The 24,409-nt window shown below is 37.5% G+C and overlaps 5 protein-coding genes across 6 annotated transcripts; 3 read left to right on the top strand and 2 right to left on the bottom strand.

Annotated features, from left to right (window-relative positions):
* Positions 1 to 268: 268 nt before the first annotated feature.
* On the bottom strand, positions 269 to 2,336 carry LOC106359664 (F-box/kelch-repeat protein At4g38940). Of its 2 annotated transcripts, none has more exons than XM_022690720.2 (2): positions 1,916 to 2,336; positions 269 to 1,457 (listed from the first exon to the last, which is right to left on the bottom strand). In XM_022690720.2, exon 2 carries the CDS (start codon positions 1,455 to 1,457, stop codon positions 393 to 395), a length of 1,065 nt encoding a protein of 354 aa, XP_022546441.1. In that variant the 5' UTR covers positions 1,916 to 2,336; the 3' UTR covers positions 269 to 392. The 2 variants fall into 2 exon arrangements, with proteins under 2 accessions (XP_022546441.1, XP_013654778.1); XM_013799324.3 differs by having other exon boundaries at positions 270 to 1,466.
* Positions 2,337 to 4,923: 2,587 nt separating this feature from the next.
* Positions 4,924 to 6,788, top strand: LOC106359665 (endochitinase At2g43620). Its single transcript, XM_013799325.3, has 2 exons — positions 4,924 to 5,910; positions 6,197 to 6,788. The coding sequence occupies exons 1-2, from the start codon at positions 5,481 to 5,483 to the stop codon at positions 6,589 to 6,591; spliced, it is 825 nt and encodes a 274-aa protein (XP_013654779.1). The 5' UTR covers positions 4,924 to 5,480; the 3' UTR covers positions 6,592 to 6,788.
* A 9,887-nt stretch (positions 6,789 to 16,675) lies between these two features.
* LOC106360897 (endochitinase At2g43620) lies at positions 16,676 to 18,158 on the top strand. The gene is made up of 2 exons (XM_013800573.3): positions 16,676 to 17,203; positions 17,565 to 18,158. Exons 1-2 carry the CDS (start codon positions 16,747 to 16,749, stop codon positions 17,957 to 17,959), a joined length of 852 nt encoding a protein of 283 aa, XP_013656027.1. The 5' UTR covers positions 16,676 to 16,746; the 3' UTR covers positions 17,960 to 18,158.
* Positions 18,159 to 20,700: 2,542 nt separating this feature from the next.
* On the top strand, positions 20,701 to 22,420 carry LOC106360896 (basic endochitinase CHB4-like). Its single transcript, NM_001315833.1, is given in 2 exon segments — positions 20,701 to 21,147; positions 21,739 to 22,420. Coding segments are annotated over 2 exon segments (849 nt in total). The 5' UTR covers positions 20,701 to 20,723; the 3' UTR covers positions 22,164 to 22,420.
* Positions 22,421 to 23,057: 637 nt separating this feature from the next.
* LOC106360898 (defensin-like protein 2) lies at positions 23,058 to 23,747 on the bottom strand. The gene is made up of 2 exons (XM_013800574.3): positions 23,579 to 23,747; positions 23,058 to 23,401 (listed from the first exon to the last, which is right to left on the bottom strand). Exons 1-2 carry the CDS (start codon positions 23,649 to 23,651, stop codon positions 23,166 to 23,168), a joined length of 309 nt encoding a protein of 102 aa, XP_013656028.1. The 5' UTR covers positions 23,652 to 23,747; the 3' UTR covers positions 23,058 to 23,165.
* Between the last annotated feature and the right edge of the window lie 662 nt (positions 23,748 to 24,409).

Here is a 24,409-nt window from a genome sequence, read left to right as displayed (position 1 = left end):
CTGTTCATCAGTCTTTGGAAAAAAGGAACAATCTCTAGGCTCTGGTAAGAGATTCTTGCACTTTGGACAACGAACTAGCTTTAATTGTATCGTAGACTCGGCCATTAGGTCTACGATGAAGATGGAATCTGTGAAAACGACTGATAAAAAGTGAGTTCATAATCGATTTATTATGGGCGGGACAGTCTTCATTTTGCTTCTGTTTCTTCTTTATTTTGTTTTGTTATTGCCAAATTTAAAGATTACCTTTGCTTTTTAAACGACAACATAAAACAACACACTCGAGGTTTTGTCTAACATAAACAATGTTAGCAAGCTTATGACCGCAAGAGTCTGCATTTAGGATAATTTAAAATACGAATGGATCTAAATAGAGATATTATTATGCTGCATCAAACGGTAACAGTAACAAATTTGATCCGGTAAAACAGCCTATCCTCAATCACAACATCACACGACTCCATCTCACCCCAAATTCCTCCTCCTTGGCGCCTTTCCAAAGCAATCTCAGCACAGAAAATGACGTCTTTGCCGTCTTGGTTTTTATGAAAGAAGAGAGCCAGCTTCTCCGCGCCGTAGTTAACAGTTCTAGACCACCTTGAACGAGCAGTCTCCACAGCCAAAAACTTCTCCAAACCGTTGACAACACTCCAACAGCTCTGCTTTGGATCATACGCCCTCAAAACATTCTCAGACACATCGTGATTGTAGAGGATATCATCAACCACGCATGCCCTCTCCCACTCTTCCTTAGAGTTCAACACCTCGTCCATCAATCCCCATTTCCTTTCCTCTGGTTCATAAACAAAAGAGTTTCCCTTGCAGTAATCTTTCATGTAAATCTTACCCTCCATCACCACAGAATCATACAAAAAGGGACCAAGACCTACAGGCATGTCTTCCTTTACCAACTTAGGCTCCCATGATTGTGTTTCTGTGTCAAACACCGTGACTGCACTCTTCAACGACCCACTTTCATCCGAAAAAAAAAGACCACCAATCAGGTAAACCTTCCTGTCGACGGCATTAGCAACTTTATAAGACATGCGCTGAGGAATGTCAGAGATGAGGTGAGACTTGTGAGAGGTGCAGTCAATGCTGAGCGCATCGAGATCGTTAAACACGTACACCTTCGAACCAACCGGGACATATTTTCCAAGGTAAGACATGAGAGGAAGTGATTCGACGAGGACCAAGCGGTTTCTGGAGTTGAGTTTCCTGTGGAGAATGTAGAAGTTGAAATAGTCACGAGTTTGGGGGTTGCGGCTGCGGAGGACAGCATAGATACGGTGTTGGGTGATGCCTAGCTGGGATCGCCTCTTGTAGAGCGTAGAAGAGGCAATGAGTTTCCTGAAACTCTTGGAAACGCGGTTGAGAGTCGGGTAATGGCTTATGGGTACACGAGCTATGATGTCAACGGTAACGTCGTCTGGAAGTGGCGGAATCAGAGGAGACATCTGAAACAGCTGTGGTTGATTGAATCAGTAAATCAACCATGAACAAGATAAAAAAAAGGCAAATATGTTATTGGTTAGCCTAAAAGACCAAAGACTACTCGCTGATTCCAAGTTCAGACATCATTTCAATTTCAGACATCTCCATGTTCAGACAATTCAAGCAAGTTCAGACATATCATATCAAGCAAGAATCACAAAGAGTAAATAGCTAAGAAGCTGATTCCAAGACCACAAACCACGCAAGTAATGAGTAAAGATTAGGGTTTACAGCATATAGTGCAAAAGTTTCAATTTTTATGTAATTATTGGTCATGAAATGTATGCAGGAGGGGAAAACCATAACCACCCAAAAAGTTACACTCAGATTTCAAAAGGAAGATAAAAAAAACCAATCGAACAAAATAGAAAAGGAGGATGGAGAGTGAGGGAAAGAAAAATTTCTGATTTTGACTACAAACCTCAAGTAACTTAGGGGTTACGTAAGACACTCTCAAGACCCAAAGAGACGACGAGTTGCATGAGAGAAGAAGCAGAGAATGAAAAACTCTTTATAGGGATTGAAAAGTCGATTTATTTGTGGATTTTAATACAAATAAATTTATTATGGGATTGGGGTGTCCATAATAACCCAAAAAGGCAAAAATAATGGACATGTAACTAAAATGCCTTAATGGAAAACATTTTAATCTCACTACTCCTTACTAATCTTACTTTTTTTTTTGACAGCAATAATCTTACTATTTATACCATTTATTTCTTCTCATGATCTATTCTTTTCTTTGTAATATAATTGACATCTCACCTATTATCTATATTAAACTAAAGAATTGAACTTCAAGTTTGGTATATCCATCAACAATTCAACAAGGATTCCACTATCTTAACATTCTTCCCCCTTCGCCATTACCATCCTACATTTGGCAATTTTGAATCTCCATTTAAAGGTATTTTTTTTGTCATTTTCATGAAATTATATATTTGATATGGGTAATGTAAAAAAAAAAATTAAAATTCTGTTATGAAATTTGTAGTTTTTGAAAACAAATATTAAAATGATATTTAAGGATGATTTGGTTTATTTTGTACGATTTTGAAACATAAAAGAAAAACATTACATTGGTGTTAGAAGATATTTTTGTTGTTTAAGACGTTCATTGTCGTGTAAAAGGGTTAAATCGAAGCTAAATTTAAATTTGTTTTAGATACTATTAAAACAATTAGTACGACTAAAGCAAAATGTAATGTGTTTTTTTTTTTTTTTTTGGTCAACTAAGTAATGTGTTCATGCTGAACCAATAACCCTCCACGAATTGAACGAGAGAGGAGTAGGGAAGGGAGATAATTCCTTAAACACGTTATGGAGAAATGAAATCAACAACGGATGTTCTCTATATTTTCTTTGAGATTATTTTTGTACAACTTACTTTTTTTTCTTTAATATAACAATCGATCAATTGATTGGTAATTTAAGATATACTAGGTAGTGGCTTTCACAGCTACTAGGTACATGCACATTTAAACGATAAATAAAATTAATTTGATTTTACTTAATTATAATAAAAATAATTATACTTTAGTTTGAGTTTGAAAGAATATATGTAATTCAAAATACTCACAACATGAGTGTCTCGACTAATCCAAATTATATCTAAAGTGTTAGATTTAACTACAATAAAAATATATAATTTTAGAATAATAATTTGTTTTATAAATGTAAATTATAGGATGACTCAAAACATATTAACAAATGAAAATAAAATATTAACCAACTGTTATAATTTAGTTCTCTTGTAAAATTTATATTAATTTACGTAATTTGAAATCATACACTTTAGTTTATTTTATATTTCATTCTGAGCACAATATATCTTAAGTTATACATGATCTTCCTCAAATATATTTATATATCTAAAAGAACAACAAACGTAAATGTAAATAATAAATTTAATCATAATTTTAATATATTTTAAAGAAAAATTATTATGATTGAATTCAGAAAAATAGATGAAACCTAATATACCCAAATGATAATTAAATCGACTATACAAACAACTAAATCAACTAGATATAACATATCTAAAATTATATGTTTAATTAAAATAATATAATATTATTAATATAATTATGCATTTAAATTATAAATTAATTTAAAATTAAAAATAAATACAATCAATTATTTTAATATATTTATTTTATAAATATTTATATCCGTGCATGAATACGAAAAAATCGCCTAGTATTAGTAATAACCGTAATCGGCTTTAGTTAGTCCATTAACCATGTTACATTTATGCCCTTAATAAAGGGTATTAACTCTTTCGAAAAGCAGTGGCACAAAAAAGTAATATTTCAAGGTACATTGAGGATAAATAATAAGAATGATCATGAATTAATAATATTTGATTAGCTCAGTGAGTCTACTGTGTCAACAAATGGTCACATTCACTCAAGTGGCAGGTCTCTGAAGAACGGTCACTGTTTCGCGCTGGAGAGGTCTAGAGACTGGACATGTAGGTGCAAACGAATTATTTTCATTGCCTAACCGAACTGAACCAGAAAGTTCTAACAAACAACCGAACCATGAATTATTCGATCATAATTTTAGTAAGTGAAAGTGTGTTGTTTTATTTGTCTACATGCTAAACGAAAGATTTAAAAAACAAGTGTAGATATTTTTTTGGATGAGTCTTTTTGGCGTACGGCAATTTGTATAACAAAACGACGGAAATATCTCAGGCGCACAGAAGCTGAAACCCACATCGCCGCCGTATTCTATCAGGCACTCGTCATCATGCGATTCTATCTCCGGCACTTCTGCTCATTATATATAGAAAGAGCATTTAAGAAAACAGAAATCAGATTGTATATATATATATGTTGAAAAAGAATTCAAATAGTATATATTATAATAAAACGTGCTCTCTGGATCATATGAATCACATAAAGTTTAACAAATCAGTTAGTTTACCAAAGATAACCAAAAACTGAGAAAACATTTCAGACATCATCAGAAGACAGAACATCAAAGTTAAGTTCTATGGAACATAGACAGAAGAAAAGGCATCTGACTCGGTCACTACCATTGGACTTATCCTTCCCACCAAACAAGCACACAGCAGAACTTTTCTTCCATTTCCCACCAGCTGCACGAAGAGGAGAGAACTGAGTAGACACTGAAGCAGTTGCTCTGAGAGTAAACGAACGACGGAGAAGCTCGCGGAGGTCTGAGAGGGAACGAGGAAGCGTTTATCCATCTTGAAGGAGGAGCATAACGGTGTCGTTTCAGTTGATGGTTCTATTTATTTCTAAACCATGTTCTAATCTTTCTAAACCATGGGTTGGTTGACTGAACCGGTTTAATTGATAAGTTGTAGTTGTAAACACCCCGCATGAGTTGATGACAACTTGCTCTATCAATTGTGTTCGGTTTGGTTACTTTGTTCTATAAAACAATTTTTGTTAGTTGTTTTGATTTTGTTTTGTTTTACGTACACCGGTTTTAAAATCATAAGAACTTAGTTTTTGTATTTACTATATTTGTATTTATTATCCAGTCTAAGCAGTAAGATCACTATTACTTTTTATATTCATTGGTTAGCTAGATAATTTTGTTCAGTAGAAATTCATCTTCTTGCAATTTTTATCTTCTAATGACCAGCAAAAAAAAATTGAATGATCCAGTGAGAAACCTCAAACTTTTGAACTGATACAAACTTGCTTATCTACATCAAGTTATATTTAGAATGATTTCAATATAATTAATTGTTTTCCAAAAACAAAATGACCGAATTCATAACCCACATGAAATTTTTGGGGTCATCTACTTATTATGTAATGGTACAAAACTGGGTACAAAAGGGTCCATCGATTTGGACTAAGAAAAAGCAAATTGATAATCGCGAAATGCCTAACCTTGATACAAAATATCATTTAAATAGACAAAATTTTACACTATAAATACAAACACACACCACCTTCATTTCTTCACACACAACTATTTCTCCCACTCACGAAACAAAAAAAATGGCTACCCAAATATCGATTCTAAAAAACACTCTCATCCTTTTTCTCTTCACCTTAACCATCCTAACAAAAACCACGTTCTCTCAACACTGCGATTTTACAGGATGTGCGAGTTTCATGTGCTGCAGTAGGTATGGATACTGTGGCACCACAGCCGATTATTGTGGCACAGGATGCAGAAGCGGGCCTTGCAGCTACGAAAGCGGTGGTGTAGGTCTCAACGCTGCCCCACGTGATAGAATTGCAAATGTTGTCACACCAGCAGTTTTTGCTGGTATCATGAGCAAAGTAGAAAACGGCTGCCCAGCAAAAGGTTTCTACACTCGTCAGGCTTTCATCACGGCTGCTCAATCGTTCCCGGCCTATCGAGGAACCGTCGCTAAGCGTGAAATCGCCGCCATGTTGGCTCAGTTCTCACACGAATCTGATAGTAAGTGTTTCACCATTAAACCTTCTAGTTTCACTTGCATGAGTCTATGTCTACTGCAGCATAATTAATACCCATAACTGATACTGCGAAAAATTATATGTTTATAAACATCAAAAGTACTTGTCTCTATTAGCCTCATATGTATCAAAATTTCATGGGTACACAAATGATATTTTTTTTTATAAAGAATGTTTTATTTGTTTATGGGAATATTTTATTTATTTAACAAATTACTTCTGGACATCTAATTCTTTTTTGTTAAAATAAAACCGGATATTTTGTAAAGGTTTTTGTTACAAAGAAGAAATAGCAAGAGGAAGGTACTGCCAAGCTAGCTCAGTCTACCCTTGTCAACCGGGAAAGAACTATTACGGTCGTGGTCCTATCCAAATCACATGGAACTACAACTACGGTGCAGCCGGAAAGTTCCTTGGACTCCCTCTATTGACTGATCCAGATATGGTGGCTCGTAGTCCTGAGGTGGCCTTTAAGTGTGCCATGTGGTTCTGGAACGAAAAGGTTCGTCCCGTGGTGGACCAAGGCTTTGGAGCCACCACACGTAGGATTAACGGTGGGGAGTGCGACGGTGGGAGTCCGACAAGGGTGCAAAGCAGAGTTAATCGCTACTTGGAGTTCTGTAGGCAGTTTGGGATCTCCCCTGGAACAAGTCTTAGTTGTTAAAGACATTTCATGTGGTTAATATGGCAACCTTCATGCTATCATGTTGGTCTCGCGCGTGTGAGTTAATAAGTAAATGGTGTGTGAATAAAAGGTTATGAGGTGTAACCTAATGAATGTAACATACTATCATGTGTTGTCTGTATCAGTTGTCATAAAATAATGTATCCATCATAATAAACACTGGTGTGATTCGTCTCTTTTGCAGGTTAGTTCTTTCACTTTGTCTCTTTTTCTGTTTTGTTTCTCTCTTAATCTCTCACTGTTTTTCTCTCCTTTTCTCTGTTTTGTTTATGGAAGACTTTGTTTTACCAAACTTATTTTTCATTCATTCTTGCATAATATCTTATAGTCGATCACACTTGACCTTTATAGTAGACTCCTTACTGACTCTAATCATATTTCCTTGCTCACTTAAACCTAGTCCATACTTCTAGTCTTTAGACTAATCTTACACTCCAAACTTTACTATTCTAACAACTCTTACCAACTTCATAATACAACAACTCCTAACTTAGTTAACAACTAACTAGTTAATACCTTAACTTACTAACGACTTGTTGACTTGAAACTTGATCACCTTTCTTCTTCTTACCTTTTTGTTCTTCTTCTTCTTCTTCTCAGTTGACTTAGTTAACAACTAACTAGTTAATATTCTGTCATTTGTAGGTTTTACTCAAGGAATCACTTCTCAACAAACACATTTTTAACATTTACACCCTTTTTAATGACTATTGCAAACAAATCTTTTTTTTTTTTTTTTTGAATTTAATGTTAAATTGAATTCAAATATTGCAAACAAATCTTACAGAGTGTTACACGTAAATAACAATGTTTTCCCAAAATTTTCAGTAACAAGGACCGATCGATATATACGTCTAAGAAAGTTGATGCATTTTCGAATCAAAGAAGAAACTGTCATTAACACTAGAGGGTTTGTTTCAACTTGTTTTCGTTGCTGTAAGGATTGTTAAGTATTGCTTTGGAACTAGGGAAAATGTCTCAAAAATAACAAAATAGTTATAGATAAGATGGTCATGGTCCACTCAAACGTAAAAGGAGCGTGGACTTACACATGCGTGATAGGGTTCATAAGCATACAGTTCACAACCGACGTCAAGCGGCAATATTTCAATGGCTTCTTATTTGTCCTCTTCGCCGAACGACCCTTTTAGTCAGACGCTTACTCTCTTAAATCATGAAGATGATTATTTCACATCTATTGTTATTTAAAAGTAAAATTTAAAGACTTCAAAATACAAATGACAGCTGTTGTTAAAAACTCTCCCAGGCACTAGTTTCGAAAGAGGTTATTACCCGCCAGCTCTTAGAATAAACTTTCCCGATTCTCTGCCTTTACCCAGAGAGAGCTAAACAGTATTTTCGAATTGTTCCCCGTTCTGGAAGTATCTACCGGTCCGTAAGCAGCACTGCAGAAATACACACCGGGTTCTTCCCCCGACTTAGTCGGAGGGACCGCCGCCTCACCTCCCGGCCGACGTACGATGATAACAACCGGCAAGAGAACGGTCCGTCTATACTCATGTACTCAATCAACCGGAATCGGCTCGCATCAAAGGAGACAGATGGGGTTTGGTTCTCAACCCTTCTAAGCACAAGAGTATAATTCTCTACCGGGGAATCCCGCCATAGGAGCAGCTTTCAGGAAACCAGAGCTCTCCACGCCCAACTCGATTACAAGCAATCTGTCAGATCTTATTCTCTGTTGACTTCGGGGGATTCCCTTAAGCAATAGAAATCGTTAAGTCTTACCGGTGACACGGTAACCTCTGACTATTACGAGATTAACAGACCACAACCAACTTCAGCTCAGACATGGCTCATCGCAGGCTCTCTTCAGCTGAAAAAGGAAAAGGTCTTGACTTTGAACATCAAGAGCCAGCGCGCGCTACTCGGGTTAAGGTTCCTCTACCGGACAACTCAGATTTGCTCCGCAAACACTAACTCACTCTCATCGGTCGAGTTACTAACAAGACAGCTCAGAAAGTGTGGTCGTTGATCCCCTTTTTTACTGAGCATTGGAAAACAGAGTTCAAACCGGTTGGCTCAGACCTAGGCAATGGCTTATTTCAATTTCAGTTTGAACTCGAATCAGACCTGCTAGCAGTCCTGGATCAACGCCCCTACCACTATGCTCGATGGATGGTGATTTTACAACGTTGGGAACCTACAACTTCCCCCAGATTCCCCTGTCTAATACCATTCTGGATAAAAGTCCAAGGCTTACCAGTCCACTTGTGGACAGAACCTACTATAAAATGCATTGGAGGGAACATTGGGCAATACGAAAAAGCGGAGATTTCTGCCCTTTCTGCAAGAATGAGAGTCCACATTGATGGACTACTACCGCTGATAAAAAGCACTATTGTTGAATACCCAAATGGAGATGAGGTATCAGCTACCCTAGTATACGATCGGCTAGACAAACATTGCACCAAAGGCTTGCGGCTGGATCATGAGCTCAATGAGTGCTTGGTGGCTAGAGCGGAAGAAAAAGCCAAGAAAGCAACACAGGAGAAAGCTGATGAAGCTGCAGGATCAACAGTCTGCAAAGAAAAGGAACCTAACAGAGATTCTCAATATCACCCAGCGAATAGACAGAGGAACGAAGGTTTCCGCTTCTCAGCAACTTATCGAGAAACTAGCCAATCAAGGGGGTATACAAAAGATGGCAGGGACTATGATCATCACAGAAAACCCAAGTACCAATCAAAAATTTGGCAAGAAAGAAGCTCCCTTCGCCAATCATCTCAAGCAAGAGAAAGAGCAAAGTTTGAGAACATGAAAATCACTCGAACCTCTCGGGAACACTCCAACTTCCGCCAGATACCTGAACCCCAAACAAGAAGCTTTTACCGAGAAGTGTCAAGGAGAACCCCAGAGAACATAGAGACGGTTTCAAGTGCTTCAAAGATTCATCAGGAAGCTTCAGACAGGGGGAATCCCCTACAGACCACACCAGCATACATACCAGATGAAGTGCTAAATGAAGCCCGAGCGGAGCTGCGAGACTATATGATTCAATACACAAAAAGCGCAGATCCGACTGAAAGAGAAGCTAGAAAAGAGAGATTCCGAAAAGCAGAAGAACAAGGTGAAATGGAAGAAACGGCCATCCAAATGGCCAAAACCTCTATGAGTATAAGTGCAGAAAGGAAAAGGAGAGCTTTAGGTGAGGCTACACCCGAGAGAGTACCAGCCACTCAAAGATTGGGTTCCGGTTCCCAGCAGAAGTCAGTTAGTAGGGAGGAAAACTCACATGAGCTGATGCTTAATTCCCAAGAAAGACTTCCTGTCTCTCTCCGACTGGGCCCAGCGATCCCACAAAATACGAACCAGGAGGAGACAGAGACCTTCCATGATACCAACTCCAGTGAGAGAATCCCCGCTACACAGAGATTGGGTCCTCCCCTAGCTTCCCCTACTGATCGAACAAAAGCCCCGGTGGCTGCGATACCGAAGAGGAAACCAGGACGGCCCCCTGGAGGAAAGGCACAAGAGAAAATACTTCAGGAACAGGGAGCAGTACAAAAAAGAAGGACAGTAGCACAGAAAAAGAACTCCCCTGGGCGCAGGAAGATCTCATCTAAGACGACCGCACCTGCAAGGCTGAAGTCCAAAACAGGAACTTCCCGTGGGGGAGAGCATGCTTACTCGGCTACAAGCTCGGATAATCAACCCATCGTTAACATGATCCCCGCCACAGTGAAGAAGAGGATGGATTTTCGGATCCCATCCGATCACGGTCCTTAAAAATAATAAGCTGGAACTGTCAGGGGTTAGGGAATCCCCAGACAGTTCTACGTCTAAAGGATATGATTCGGTCCATATCACCAGACATTCTCTTCCTTTCGGAAACAAAAAATCCCGATCTCTTCGTACTCAGCAAGACCGAATCACTGGGGTACGAAAACAATCACCTCATTCCTCCTACGGGTCATGGCTCAGGAGGACTGGCTATATTTTGGAAACCTCAAGTGAAGCTACACATCCTTTCTTCGAATGCAAACTTCATTGATACCCACATTGAGGTGGAAGGAAAATCTTTTTTTGCAGCCTTTGTGTATGGAGATACAGATAAAAATGAAAGGAAAGTATTTTGGAACCAAATGATAGCTCTCATGAATGCCCGCGACTCCCCTTGGTATATAACGGGAGATTTTAATGATATTCTCAGTAACGCGGAGAAGGAAGGTGGACCGGAGCGTGCAGAAGGTTCTTTTATTGATCTTAGATCGTTTTATTCCGAGGGTGACCTATATGATCTACCGCATTCTGGGGATTTGCTATCTTGGCGAGGCATCAGAGGCGACCATCTGGTGAAATGTCGCCTAGACAGAGCAGCTGCAACCAACTCATGGGCAGAACTATTCCCAACAGCAAGAAGCCAGTACCTTGCCATGGAAGGTTCGGATCATAGGCCCTTGGTCTCTGTCTTTGAAACAAGCTATAAAAAGAGAAAGGGCATGTTCCGATATGATAGACGTCTAAAAGACAACCCTGAAGTGAAGAAGCTGGTAGAGGAAACTTGGAACAAAGCTTCAGGCAGCCCGATCAGAGATAAAATAGCTCAGACTAGAACTGCGATTGCGGCCTGGAGCAAGAACCAGTATAGAAACAGCCGCCTGCTCATTGATGCAAAGAGATTAGAGCTGGACTCAGCTCTGTCTGGTGCTGTTAACGATGCAGACTTGATAAAAAAAATCAATGAGGATCTGATGGCGGCATACAAATCTGAAGAAGAGTACTGGCGCCAAAGGAGCAGATTGCTTTGGTTAAAATTGGGAGATCGAAATACTGGATTTTTCCATGCTGTATCAAAGAACCGGAGGAGAGCGAACTCCTTCTCAGTGCTAGAGGATGAGGAAGGGAAGACGGTCTATAAAGAGGAACAAATCTCCCAAGTGATTGTTCGGTACTACAACTCTCTCTTCACTTCGACCGAAGGAGAGAGAAGGCAAATCGTTAACCAAGCGCTAGAAAGGAGGGTATCTGATGAAGACAACGCAAAGCTTACAACCAGACCATCAGCGCTAGAGATACATGAGGCACTGCTATCAATTCACGCAGATAAAGCCCCGGGCCCGGACGGTTTCTCCGCTAGCTTTTTCCACTCAAACTGGAGCACGATAGGACCGGATATAGTCGCAGAAGTTCAGTCTTTTTTCGACTCAGGCGTGCTACCTCCAAGAATAAACGAGACAAACATCAGGCTTATCCCAAAAATCCCTAACCCGCAAAAGGTAGCTGATTACCGTCCTATAGCGCTGTGTAATGTTTATTACAAGATCATTGCGAAGCTGATTACGAAGAGACTACAGCCTATCCTCTCTTCCCTTATCTCTGAAAATCAGTCGGCCTTTGTGCCGGGACGAGCGATTGCGGATAACGTGTTGATAACACATGAAGTCTTGCATTTCCTGAAAACATCCAAAGCGGAAAAGAGAGTATCCATGGCGGTAAAGACGGACATGAGCAAAGCATACGACCGCTTGGAATGGGAATTTATTGATCTGGTACTGCAGCGACTGGGATTTGATCAGCAGTTGATCACTTGGATAACACAGTGTGTATCCACTGTTACATACTCCTTCCTCATTAACGGCTCGCCTAGAGGAAGGGTAACACCGAGTAGAGGCATCCGGCAAGGAGACCCTCTTTCACCATACATTTTCATTTTGTGTAGTGAAGTTCTCTCGGGACTTTGTAACAGAGCTAGCGAAGATGAATCCTTGAAAGGGATTCGGGTGACTAGAGCATGCCCTCGCGTCAACCATTTACTCTTCGCAGACGACACCATGTTTTTCCTGCGCGCAAACAAAGAAAGTATCAAGTCGCTGAAACAGATTCTCTCTCAGTACGAGAATGCATCAGGACAGTCCATAAACGCAGCAAAATCCTCTATCACATTTTCACGACGTGCACCTGCAGTCTTGAGACAGAGAATAAAGGATGAGCTGAACATTCAAAAAGAAGGAGGGGTCGGAAAATATTTAGGACTACCCGAGCATTTTGGGAGAAGAAAGAGGGATCTCTTCACTTCCATAGTGGATAAAATCCGACAAAAACGGAATAGCTGGTCAAATAGGTTCTTGTCATCAGCGGGAAAGATGACGATGCTGCAAAGCGTACTCTCGCCCATCCCGTCTCACGCGATGACCTGCTTCAAACTGCCAGTCTCACTCTGCAAAAGGATTCAATCCGAGGTCACTAGCTTCTGGTGGGGAGACAGCACGGGTAAACGAAAGATTGCTTGGACCTCATGGGAGAAAATGTCGAAGCCAAAGGAGATAGGAGGCTTGGGATTCCGAGATTTCCAAGCTTTCAATGATGCTTATCTCGGGAAGTTAAGCTGGAGGATCATGAATAATCCGGACATTTTGCTTTCCCGTGTCCTTATGGGAAAGTATTGTGTGGAAGAAAGCTTCATGGAGTGCTCAAAAAAGACTTCTTCCTCGTATGGGTGGCAGGGAGTTTTGATAGGCAGAGACTTACTATCTTCGAATTTGGGATGGGTGGTGGGAAACGGAACCTCCATCAAAATCTGGTACTCGCCGTGGCTAAGCCTGTCAGAACAAGAAGGACCTATAGGCCCAGCGCGAGAAGAAGATATGAATTTGACAGTGTCTGATCTTTTCCAACAAGGCTCCAACGAATGGGATGACAACAAGATTCAGAATATGCTCCCACATCTGAAAGAGAAGATAGTTGCCATTAAGCCTAGTCTGTCGGGAGCTCCTGACAAGAGAGTTTGGTTGGGTACCAAGACGGGAGAATACACAAATAAAACAGGCCATAAGGCGGCAATCAAAACCAGAGGGCAGGAGAACATCCTCATAGCCGACCAACATGAGATGGACTGGTATAAGAGTGTCTGGAATTTGAATGTCTCACCGAAAATTAAACTATTCTTGTGGAAAGTTTTTCAAAACGCCATACCAGTGGGAGAGCTACTGGCGATCAGAAACGTTAATGTGGATATACGATGCAAGCACTGCAACGCTCCAGAATCTATAAATCATCTCTTCCTCCACTGCCCTTTTGCAAAAAAGGTCTGGGAACACATCCCGGTGACACCAACAGTGGACTTGAGTGGATTTATAGATTTATCGGAGGTATGGGCGAGACTATGTAGTAAGGCTTGTCTTCCTCCGACGGGTTTAGCGACGGGACCCCTGGCGCCATGGATCTTGTGGCAAATTTGGATCTCTAGAAACAGTCTCTGTTTCAATAATAAACAGATATCTGAAGAAGAGACAAACAACAGGGCAATTCGGATGGCAAAGGAATGGTCAAATGCTCAAGAACATCCAGTAAAGTCACAGAAAAAGATTCCAAGTTGTACACCCATCCCGCTGAACTGTTCTCTGATGCGGTCCGATGCAGCATGGAGAGCTGCATCACAACTGGCTGGACTCGGCTGGACAATCAGAAGAGAAGGGGAGGAGGTGGCGAGTTTTTCATCAGACTCGTCGGTGAACTCAGCGCTAGTTGCCGAAGCCATGGCGATGAGACAAGCAGTTAAGGAAAGCTGGATCCTGGGTCATAAGAGAATGAGATGCGAAGCTGACTCTGATCAACTAATCAAAGCGCTCAATGGGAATGAAGTCCCCTTGGAGATCTACGGCATCGTTGCCGACATTCTAGACTACTCTTTTCGTTTTGAAGTTATTGAGTTTGTTTGGATTTCTAGAGAAAAGAACTCTGCTGCTGATGGGTTAGCAAAACAGGGGCTTGTTATGGTTGAGTCTTTAATGGCCAACACCTAACTTTGATGAGGATTATTAATATGAATGTGTTTCAAAAAAAAAAAAAAAAAAAAAAAAAAGATTATTTCACATCTAAGAAAAAAAAATTGTTATGCCGATAGTATTTTTGTAACTTTTAAGTTGATTTCTTAAGGATATTTTTATATGTAAAGGCTAGTTCTTCAAATGAATAATAAATTACCTTTTACGTTAACAAATATATATAAGGTTTTAACAAATAACTGTATAGCTTAAGATCCGCGCAATTGCGCGGGATGAATGTTATATATAATTTTTTTTTATATATTATATTTATTTATATTTTTTTACGTATTATCTATATAATTAAATTAGAGTAAGCACATAAATCAAAACAACACATTTTGTTTATTTACGATACTTTTTTGGTAAATAAATCAAAACAATCATTTTATTTATTTTATATGGTATATACCTAAATTTCAATGACATGGACATAAATATATATTATATTTAATATAAATATTTATTATTAAAAATTCATACTTATATGATAAACACAAAATTTCTAATGTGAGATTTTTTAATGCAAATTTCAAAATTAAAATATTAAGGTTTCAATACAAATTTAGAAATTATCATATTTATGTATTTTTCTGTATTATATAGTTTAATTTTAAACTATATTAATATATAATATGAATGTCTAGTAAATGAAATTTCATATTCATGCGATTTATGATTATTTATATCTAATTATTACCAAAAAATTAAACCATTGATCACAAAATTTTAATGTGAGACATTTAATGATTTTATTAATTTATAGTCATTTTAATGATTCAAAATATATCATATAAGAATTTTTTTATTATATGGTTAATGTGGTTATTTAATATTTTTTCATAATATAAGTTAAAAGTTAAAAGGTATAGTTACCACATATTCGTGTTCCGCTGGCCTCTCATAGAATAAAGCCGTTGCAGAGCTTCTCTGAAAGCATTGTTCCTATATATAGGCTAATAGAAAAGACTCCTTGCTTCTCAGCACCCAAGGAAGGTCCCATAAGTTTCCCATTTGTTTTATTAGCTGATTAGTTGCTTTCAGGGGATTGCATATGAGGAGTAAAAACCTTAAAAGACAAGAGAAGAACAAAAGTGAGAGATGCTTCATAGACAAAAACTTAGAAGAAGCTCAATCTTTTAATACCTGCCACCAAACAGACTCAACGATTCTAGTGAAGATCCAGAGTTTGATTTTCTGGAGTGAAAGTAGTAAATGTTTCAGTTTTCTTGCCAATCCTCCAAAAGCTTTTGGAGACCTTTCTTCTCTGAATCACCATTCTCATTTCCATTTTGATTCAGAGGTCTCTCTGATGCGAGACTTAACAAACGCTTGTGAAACGCTCTCCCTTAGAGCATCTCCAATGTATATCTCTATATTTTACTCTAAAATAGAGATCTCTATTATAGAGGTGGATTTGCTCCAATGTATGCCTCTATAATAGAGTTCTTCTATTTTAGAGGAAAATATAGAGGAATCTTACTTTCTACCTCTATATTTAGAGATGAAAATAGCAAATCTCTATATTTTCCTCTATAAATAGAAGAACTCTATTATAGAGGCATACATTGGAGCAAATCCACCTCTATAATAAAGTTTCTCTATTTTAGAGGAAAATATAAAGATAAAAATAGAAGTGGGTTTCTTAGAAATATGATGTTTGGTAACCAGAAGGTCAACCTAGCAAGAAAAAAAAGAAAAAAAAAAGTGTTTAGAGAGAATCAAGATCCTGAAAATGTTCAACTCACATGTTAAGTATATAGTCTTTGTTTTACCTTGAAAGTTACTTCTTTCTATAACACAATTTTTTGGGAGTTGGCTTAGTATATTTTGGTTTAATTTTGTTTCTTTTACATATGTTTTCACCTGTTTTAAAATCATAAGAATTTAGTTTTGGTATTTATACTATACTTTTATTGTACAGTTTAAGCAGTAAGAGGCTAAGAGCACTATACTTTTTATATTCATTGATTAGCTAGATAATTTGTTCAGCCGATATTTATCTTCTTGCAATTTTTACCTTCTAACCAGCAAAAAACTCTATGATTCAATTCAAACTTTTGAACTGATACAAACTTGTTTATCTATGTCAAAAACAAAATGATCGAATTCATGACCGACATGAGAATTTTGGGACATTGACTTACTATGTAATGGTACAAAAGGGTCCATTGACTTGGACTAAGAAAAAGCAAATTGATAATCGAGAAGTACCTAATCTTGATACAAAATATCATTTAAATATACAAAATTTCACACAATAAATACAAACACACACCACCTTCAGATTTCATCATGCACACAACTAGATCTCCCACTCACTCCTCCCAAACAAAACAAAACAAAAATGGCTACCCAAAGAGCGATTCTACAAAACGCTCTCATCCTTTTTCTCTTCACTTTAACCATCCTAACAAAAACCGCGTTCTCTCAAAACTGCGGTACAACAGGATGTGCCCGCAACCTATGCTGCAGTAGGTATGGATACTGTGGCACCACAGCCGCTTACTGCGGTACAGGGTGCAGAAGCGGACCTTGTAGCTCCCGAACCACACCTATCCCACCAACTCCTAGCGGCGGTGGTGGAGGTCTAAACGCTGACCCTCGTGATACAATTGCAAATGTTGTCACACTATCAGTTTTTAATAGTATCATGAGCAAAGTAGGAAACGGCTGCCCAGCAAAAGGGTTCTACACTCGTCAGGCTTTCATCTCGGCTGCTCAATCATTCCCGGCTTATCGAGGAACCGTCGCTAAGCGTGAAATCGCCGCCATGTTGGCTCAGTTCTCACACGAATCTGGAAGTAAGTGTTCGCCATAAAACGTTCTAGCTTCGCTTGCATGCGTCTATATCTACTGCAGCATAGTATCCATAACTGATACTGCAAAAAAAAATTACGTCTATTAGCCCTAGTAGGCTAAGACAGGGATAAACTCAATATTTATCAAAATTTCATGGCTACACAAATGATATTTTTTTAATAAAGAATGTTTTAATTTGTTTTAGGGGAATAGTTTATTTATTTAACAAATTATTTTGGACATCTAATTCTTTTTTTTTAATAAAGAATGTTTTAATTTGTTTTAGGGGAATATTTTATTTATTTAACAAATTATTTTGGACATCTAATTCTTTTTTTTTAAATAAAACCGGATATTTTGTAGGTTTTTGTTACAAAGAAGAAATAGCAAGAGGAAGGTATTGCCAAGCTAGCACAGTCTACCCTTGTCAACCGGGAAAGAACTACTACGGTCGTGGTCCTATCCAAATCACATGGAACTACAACTACGGTGCAGCCGGAAAGTTCCTTGGACTCCCTCTATTGACTGATCCAGATATGGTGGCTCGTAGTCCTGAGGTGGCCTTTAAGTGTGCCATGTGGTTCTGGAACCAAAATGTTCGTCCCGTCTTGGACCAAGGCTTTGGAGCCACCACAAGGAAGATTAACGGTGGCGAGTGCAACGGTAGGCGTCCGGCAGCGGTGCAAAGCAGAGTTAATCGCTACTTGGAGTTCTGTAGGCTGTTTGGGATCACTCCTGGAACAAGTCTTAGTTGTTAAAGATATTAAATGTGGTTAATATGACACCCTTCATGCTTTGATGCTGGTCTTGCGCGTGTGAGTTAATAAGTAATGGTGTTGAATAAAAGGTTATGAGGTGTACGTAACCTAATGAATGTATCCTGTGTTGTTTGTATCGGTTGTCATAAAATAAAGTATATCAGCCAGTCCATAATAAACGCATTTACACCCTTTTTAATGATTATTGCAAACAAATCTTACAGAGTGTTTTAAGCTGAAAAATAAGAGAAACTTCTACAAGAGTTAAACATAATTGACGAATAAAAAAAGTGGAGAAATAGCAAATAGGCTTAGGCCTAAGTTGTTTCAAAGTGTATGAACCAAATGGTGATGAGAACCGGTAGAAAGTGTGAAATTGATGCATTTTCAAATCAAAGAAGAAACTGGCATTAAGACAATGTAGGGTTTGTTTTAACTTGTTTACTATACGGATTGTTAAGATTGCTTTGGAACTAGGGGAAATGTCTCAAAAATAACAGAATAGTTATAGATAAGATGGTCCACTCACACGTAAAATGAGCGTGGACTTACACATGCATGATAGGGTTCATACGCATACGGCTCACATCCGACGTCAAGCGGCATATTTCAATGACTTCTTATTTGTCCTTTTCGCCGAACTACCCTTTTAGTAGTCAGACTCTTGCTCTCTTAAATCATGGAAGATGATTTCACATCTATGAATTTTTTTTTGTTATGCTGATAGTATTTTTATAATTTTTTGGTTGATTTCTTAATGATATTTTTATATGAAAAGGTTATTTTATTTTCAAATGAATAATAAATTACCTTTTACATGAACAAAAGTATACAAGGTTTAACAAGTAATTGTTACGTATATGTATAAAATCTAGGATTAGCACAATCTAGATTGACTCTGATGTGCTCAAGTATTTTTTGAGGTGGCTGCAGAACACCATACTTTATCAATTTTATTTGATCCTAAAACTAACTTTTAGTTTGATAACGACATTTCCATGCAAACACACACAAATTCCTTAAGATAATTTTCGAAAAACCTTAGGGAAAAAAACCTTTAGGGAAAAAAAAAACCTATAAAGTTTTTTCTAAATTTTTTTGTGAACTCTTTCATTTTTCTTTTTCAGTTTCGGTGTCTAATTTGTTGCCTAAATTGTCATTTATAGTTCAGAACTTCTCCCACACAAGCTAGCCACTCCGCAATTCTTTAATGAATATTTTTGTTAATTCTTTAAACTTATTTCAAAAGGTTCTTGTTTCAAAGAAGAAATAACTGGAGGAAGATACTGCTCACTGAGCTTAAGGTACCCTTGTCAACCGGGAAAGAACTATTACGGTCGTGGTCCGATCCAAATCACATGGATCTACAACTACGGCCGGAAGGTTTCTTGGACTTCCTCTCTTGGAAGATCCAGAAATGGTGGCTCGTAGCCCAACCGTAGCTTTCAAGTGTGTGCCATGTGGTTCTGGAACAAGAAATTGCGTCCGGTTTTGAGCAGAGGGTTTGGAGCCACTACAAGAAGGATCAACGGCGGTGAGCGTCCAGACGCGGTGGAAAGCCATTACTTGGATTTCTGTAAGAAGCTTGGGGTCACGCCTGGAACCAACCTCAGATGTTGAAGACACTACTCGTTTATGTGGGTTTTCCAGAGTTGTGTGAGTTAATGGTGCCGTGTGTCGAATTTTAAAGAGAAGTCATATTAATATCATTTTTTGTATGTGAGTTGTAAGGTATATTGTGTTGTTTGTGTGGAACTACATCTCATTATTCAATAAACATATTTCTTTGTTTATTTTTTCCACTACAAAAGTACAAATTCGTATAGACAAATGTTTTTTAAAATTTTATCGTTACATCAATTCTTATCAATCTTTACTAGAACTCTAAATTATTAATGCAAACGATTTGATCCAACAAATATTATCATGTAAAACTCCAAAAATGTTTTAGTCAAAAACAAAAAAAAACTCCAAAACTGCATTCCTAAAGCTAAATCATACACTTAAGTCTGAGTATGCTACAGAACAATTAATGTGCAAAACAAGAATGGAATTTGATATATTCTACATATTCTTAAATTCTTGATTGGACTAAAGCCTGACACATAAGACTATAGGACAATTTAACCTTCCACAAAAAAAATCACGTTTACAGGTAAATCCAAAACAATCTCTAAGAAATTTAAAATGGTTGGATTATTACACGAGCCTACTTTTAATATTTAAAAGAAGATCAAAATCATACATTTTATTCCTTTATATCTTAAGATGATTATTTCTTACAAGACAAATCCACTAAAATTTCCTTACGAAATATATTAATATACATCTCATCAAACCAAAAATTAATTATCCCAATTTGACAAGACCCTCTGTTATCATCTTTTTTTTTTTTCTGTTTGCCAACAATTGTGATATTTGCTGTTATTTACAATTTTCACATGTCAAGTATGTCTGATAATGTTTTCTGTAAAATGTTCATTTAACAGGTCTACAATTAAAAATAAATGATTTAACGAATTTATGTAATATACAACGAATATTCAAACGTTCGTTCCGAACATTTGAATTTTTCTACGTAACGTGACGACTAGGCTATTTCTAAAATGTTTACGTGGCGTTGACGCTTGACTTATAGATTACAATATACACTTGTTTTCAAGAAAACGTATTCTTCATGGAACCATCATCGTCTTTACTTCTCCTATAAAACGCGAACCTAATGTACCTCTATCTACCTCACACACACAGAGAAAAAACAACGATGAATTACGGTAAAGCCACATCCCGAAATGACCAGTTTGCTATTTTACTCACAACTCTTTTCTTCCTGATCCTAACCGTTTCCAAACCGGTCGCCTCTCAGAACTGCGGCTGCGCCTCTGGCTTATGCTGCAGCAGTGCTGGTTACTGTGGAACCACCGACGCGTACTGCGGCGAGGGATGCAAAGAAGGACCTTGCAAGAACAGCGGTCCCGGAGATCCAACTGTTTCACTTGAAGAAACTGTGACACCTGAGTTCTTCAACTCTATACTAAGCCAAGCAACAGAGAGTGACTGCAAAGGTAGAGGATTCTACACCCACGAAACCTTTATGGCTGCAGCTAATGCCTATCCGAGCTTCGGTGCTACCATCTCCAAACGTGAAATCGCTGCCTTCTTTGCTCACGTTGCTCAGGAAACAGGATGTAAGTAATTCTTTACGATAATTAAATTCATAATTCTTTTTGGAACTATCACAATATTTTGATACTTCTCTAGAGTTTCCAGTTTTCATACATGGATATTAGGTTATTATTATGCAGTTTTTTATTATTTGGTTTTCATTTTAGGATTATAAACATATACTCCTTCTGATTCATACAGAGTATTGTTTTGACACTTTTCTTGTTATACAAAATGTGTCATTTTAAAATTCTAGTTCATTTTTAATAAAATTCTACTCATAGTTTTTAATTGTAAAAACTAAAAATGTTTTGATTTTATAAATATATTTAATTTTCTCAAATACTAATAGCTAAATAAATGTAATTCTTAACGGCACAAATTGATTTTAACCATTTTTCCTAATTTTTGTGAAAGTATCAAAATTACATTTTTATGAAACAGAGGAGAAAATATAAATTACGATTTTCATTGGTTCAGTTTGACTAAAACTAACCCATCATTAAAAAAAATCAGTTAGATTATATACAGATTTTGGTTCGAGTTATCATATATGCTTACCAGTTACCACTAGGATTCGCTTTTAGTCATTTGGTTATATTACCTTGTTACAGTCCTGTGCCACATTGAGGAAGTCGATGGACCAGCGAAGGCCGCACGTGGAGAATACTGTGACACAACAAAACCAGAGTTCCCATGTGTACCAGGAAAGGGCTACTACGGTCGTGGTGCGATCCAGCTCTCTTGGAACTACAACTATGGTCCTTGTGGCAGAGACCTGAACGAGGGAGACTTATTGGCTACACCAGAGAAAGTGGCTCAAGACCAGGTTCTTGCCTTCAAGGCCTCTTTCTGGTACTGGACCACTAATGTTCGCTCGAGTTTTAAATCGGGCTTTGGCCCGACAATCAAGGCTGTGAATAGTATGGAGTGTACCGGAACAGGAGTTCCTAGTGAAACAGCTGCTAACAGGATTAGGTACTTTCAAGACTATTGTATGAAGCTTGACGTTCTACCTGGAGAAAACCTCACTTGTTAAGGTTTCTCTCTATCCATCTGAAACAGCCAATGTTGGCAATATAAGAATAAGAGATCACAGAAGAGAAAGTATCATACTAGTATAGTTGTTGTAATAATGTAATCATGAAACGATTTCCATTTATGCATAGGCACATGGGATTTTAGAACAGAGGTTCCATTATTGTGAACTTATCACCAACACACATTGGATGTATCTCTGTGTTTACATTTAAATGCATGAATATTCATAAGATGTCACTCCTAGCTTCAATTCGATTTACTGTTAAACACAAACGAACAGAAAACACAAACTGAAGCGAACTCGTTTTAATACCACACATGAACATGTCGACGATGACACACACAAGCAGACACATGCAATTTTAACAGAAGAATGAAACTTTCAACTGCAGCTAAATCGTGTAGCGATCATTTAATTTAGTTGCACGTTGTAACTTGTAACCCAAATAAACCATTCTGATAAAAAATATCAGAACGAGTGGTCTATGTAGACAAGTAACGTACGGTCCACCATATTAAATAATTTCATCCGACTATATATAGGGCCCATAATTTACTTTTCATTAGTTTCAATCTTTCAAAATATCAATAGATTGATTATTTGAATTTATAGCTTTTTTCAATTGTTGATATGGTCTTAGGATTTTTGTGTACCAAGATATCAAAGTTGGACAGGTCCCTAGTCCTCGGTTGGTTTTCAGGTAACGAACTGAACCAAACCAAATGAATAGCTGACGAAACCGTATTCTCATCCTCGTCGCCCAGATCTATGTGTATAAGGTTTCAAATGTTGTAAGTTACTGCTAATTATGTGGCTATGGCCTATGGTTCCATTAGGGAAATTCTTGAACAGATCCATACAAACCAAAATTCCAAACCATGCGAGTCTTAGTCTCTTAGATACTTCCAGGCTTTTTATTTCACATATTCATTGTTACATCATTACTTAGACCACCGCTTACACATTTTATTATTACACAAACCATCACGCATGAATGATTCAAATACCGCCACTTAGAATCTGGTGAGAAATTTCGTCGCTGCAGTATTCGCATAAGCATTTAACAGAATCAGGGGAATCTCCCCAACGGCATATCCCACCTTTCGCGCCCTTGTCCTCACGGCATCTTGTATAACAAAACGACGGATAAATCCGAGGCGCACAGAAGTTGAAACCCACGTTGCCTCCGTATTCTTTCAGGCACTCGCTATCCTGCGCTTTTATCTCCGGCACTTCTGCTCATTATATATATAGAATGTTTTAGAAAATAGTAAGCACATACTATGATAAATCGCGCTGCATGATTAAAACTTTTGAGATCCTATGAACCAGACAGAGTTAAATAAATATGTGAAATAAATGCGGTATTAGTTTTGATTCTTTTTGGTAAAAATAGGTGTTAGTTACTTTACCAAAAATAATCAAAACGAGGATGAAAATGAGGGTGAAGGAAGAAACTGATTTTGTATTTGTTGCCATGGCCATCTTATCTCTGTCTCTATGTCTGCTCTTTACTCTCTCTCTATATAACTTTGGAGTTAATGTATGTGTAAAATGAACCCCGGTGTGCTATTTATCTTTGTCGTTGGAGCAAAAAGTAAATCATTAAAGTTATTTAGCTGCCATCACTCAGTATTTTAAATATATATACATACATGTATATATATGAGTTGTAACTACTTTTTTAAGTTTATCATATGCCTGAAAAACGTGCTAAAATTGATTTGTTTGTAATATGAAAGGTTTTCTTGTAAGAAATTATTACTCTAGGCCCAGCCCAGTATTTTATTCTAAAAGCTCAATACATACTAAAGATGGAAACCAAATTGAACCAGAAAATTGAACAAACCCGAGTTAAATCAAGAACCGAACCAGGAACAAATCCACCTGGCTCAGTATATTTTTGATTTGATTTTCAGCATTTTACATATGGTTTCCACCTGTTTTAAAATCATCAAATTTAAAATTATGGTATTTTTATTATATTTTTATTATCCAGTTTAAGCAGTAAAAGGATTATACTTTTTAATTTATATATTCATTGTTTTGCTAGATAATTTCAGTACGACGTTCATCTTCTTGCAATTTTTATCATCTAACCAGTACTTGTTTTATCTACATCAGTCAAGTTGTATTTAGAAAGATTTCAATATAATTAACTTGTTTTTCAAAAAAAACAACAAAAATATTGAATTCATGACCGACATGAAATTTGTTTGGTCATTGACCTATTTTGTAATTGT

The sequence above is a fragment of the Brassica napus genome, chromosome A5, assembly GCF_020379485.1.
Source record: "Brassica napus cultivar Da-Ae chromosome A5, Da-Ae, whole genome shotgun sequence".
NCBI lineage: Eukaryota > Viridiplantae > Streptophyta > Magnoliopsida > Brassicales > Brassicaceae > Brassica > Brassica napus.
The sequence above is the reverse complement of the archived record's forward strand: the minus strand, read 5'-3'. Positions and strand labels throughout refer to the sequence as shown.

Excerpts from the sequence above, each read along its gene's own strand:
- LOC106359665 (XM_013799325.3), top strand. The coding sequence starts at position 5,481 with ATGGCTACCCAAATATCGATTCTAAAAAACACTCTCATCCTTTTTCTC. Across the intron at positions 5,911-6,196 it reads GTTCTCACACGAATCTGATA|GTTTTTGTTACAAAGAAGAA; the intron begins GTAAGTGTTTCA and ends TATTTTGTAAAG.
- LOC106360898 (XM_013800574.3), bottom strand. The coding sequence starts at position 23,651 with ATGGCCATGGCAACAAATACAAAATCAGTTTCTTCCTTCACCCTCATT. Across the intron at positions 23,402-23,578 it reads CCTCGTTTTGATTATTTTTG|AAGTGCCGGAGATAAAAGCG; the intron begins GTAAAGTAACTA and ends TATAATGAGCAG.
- LOC106359664 (XM_022690720.2), bottom strand. The coding sequence starts at position 1,457 with ATGTCTCCTCTGATTCCGCCACTTCCAGACGACGTTACCGTTGACATC.
- LOC106360897 (XM_013800573.3), top strand. The coding sequence starts at position 16,747 with ATGGCTACCCAAAGAGCGATTCTACAAAACGCTCTCATCCTTTTTCTC. Across the intron at positions 17,204-17,564 it reads GTTCTCACACGAATCTGGAA|GTTTTTGTTACAAAGAAGAA; the intron begins GTAAGTGTTCGC and ends GATATTTTGTAG.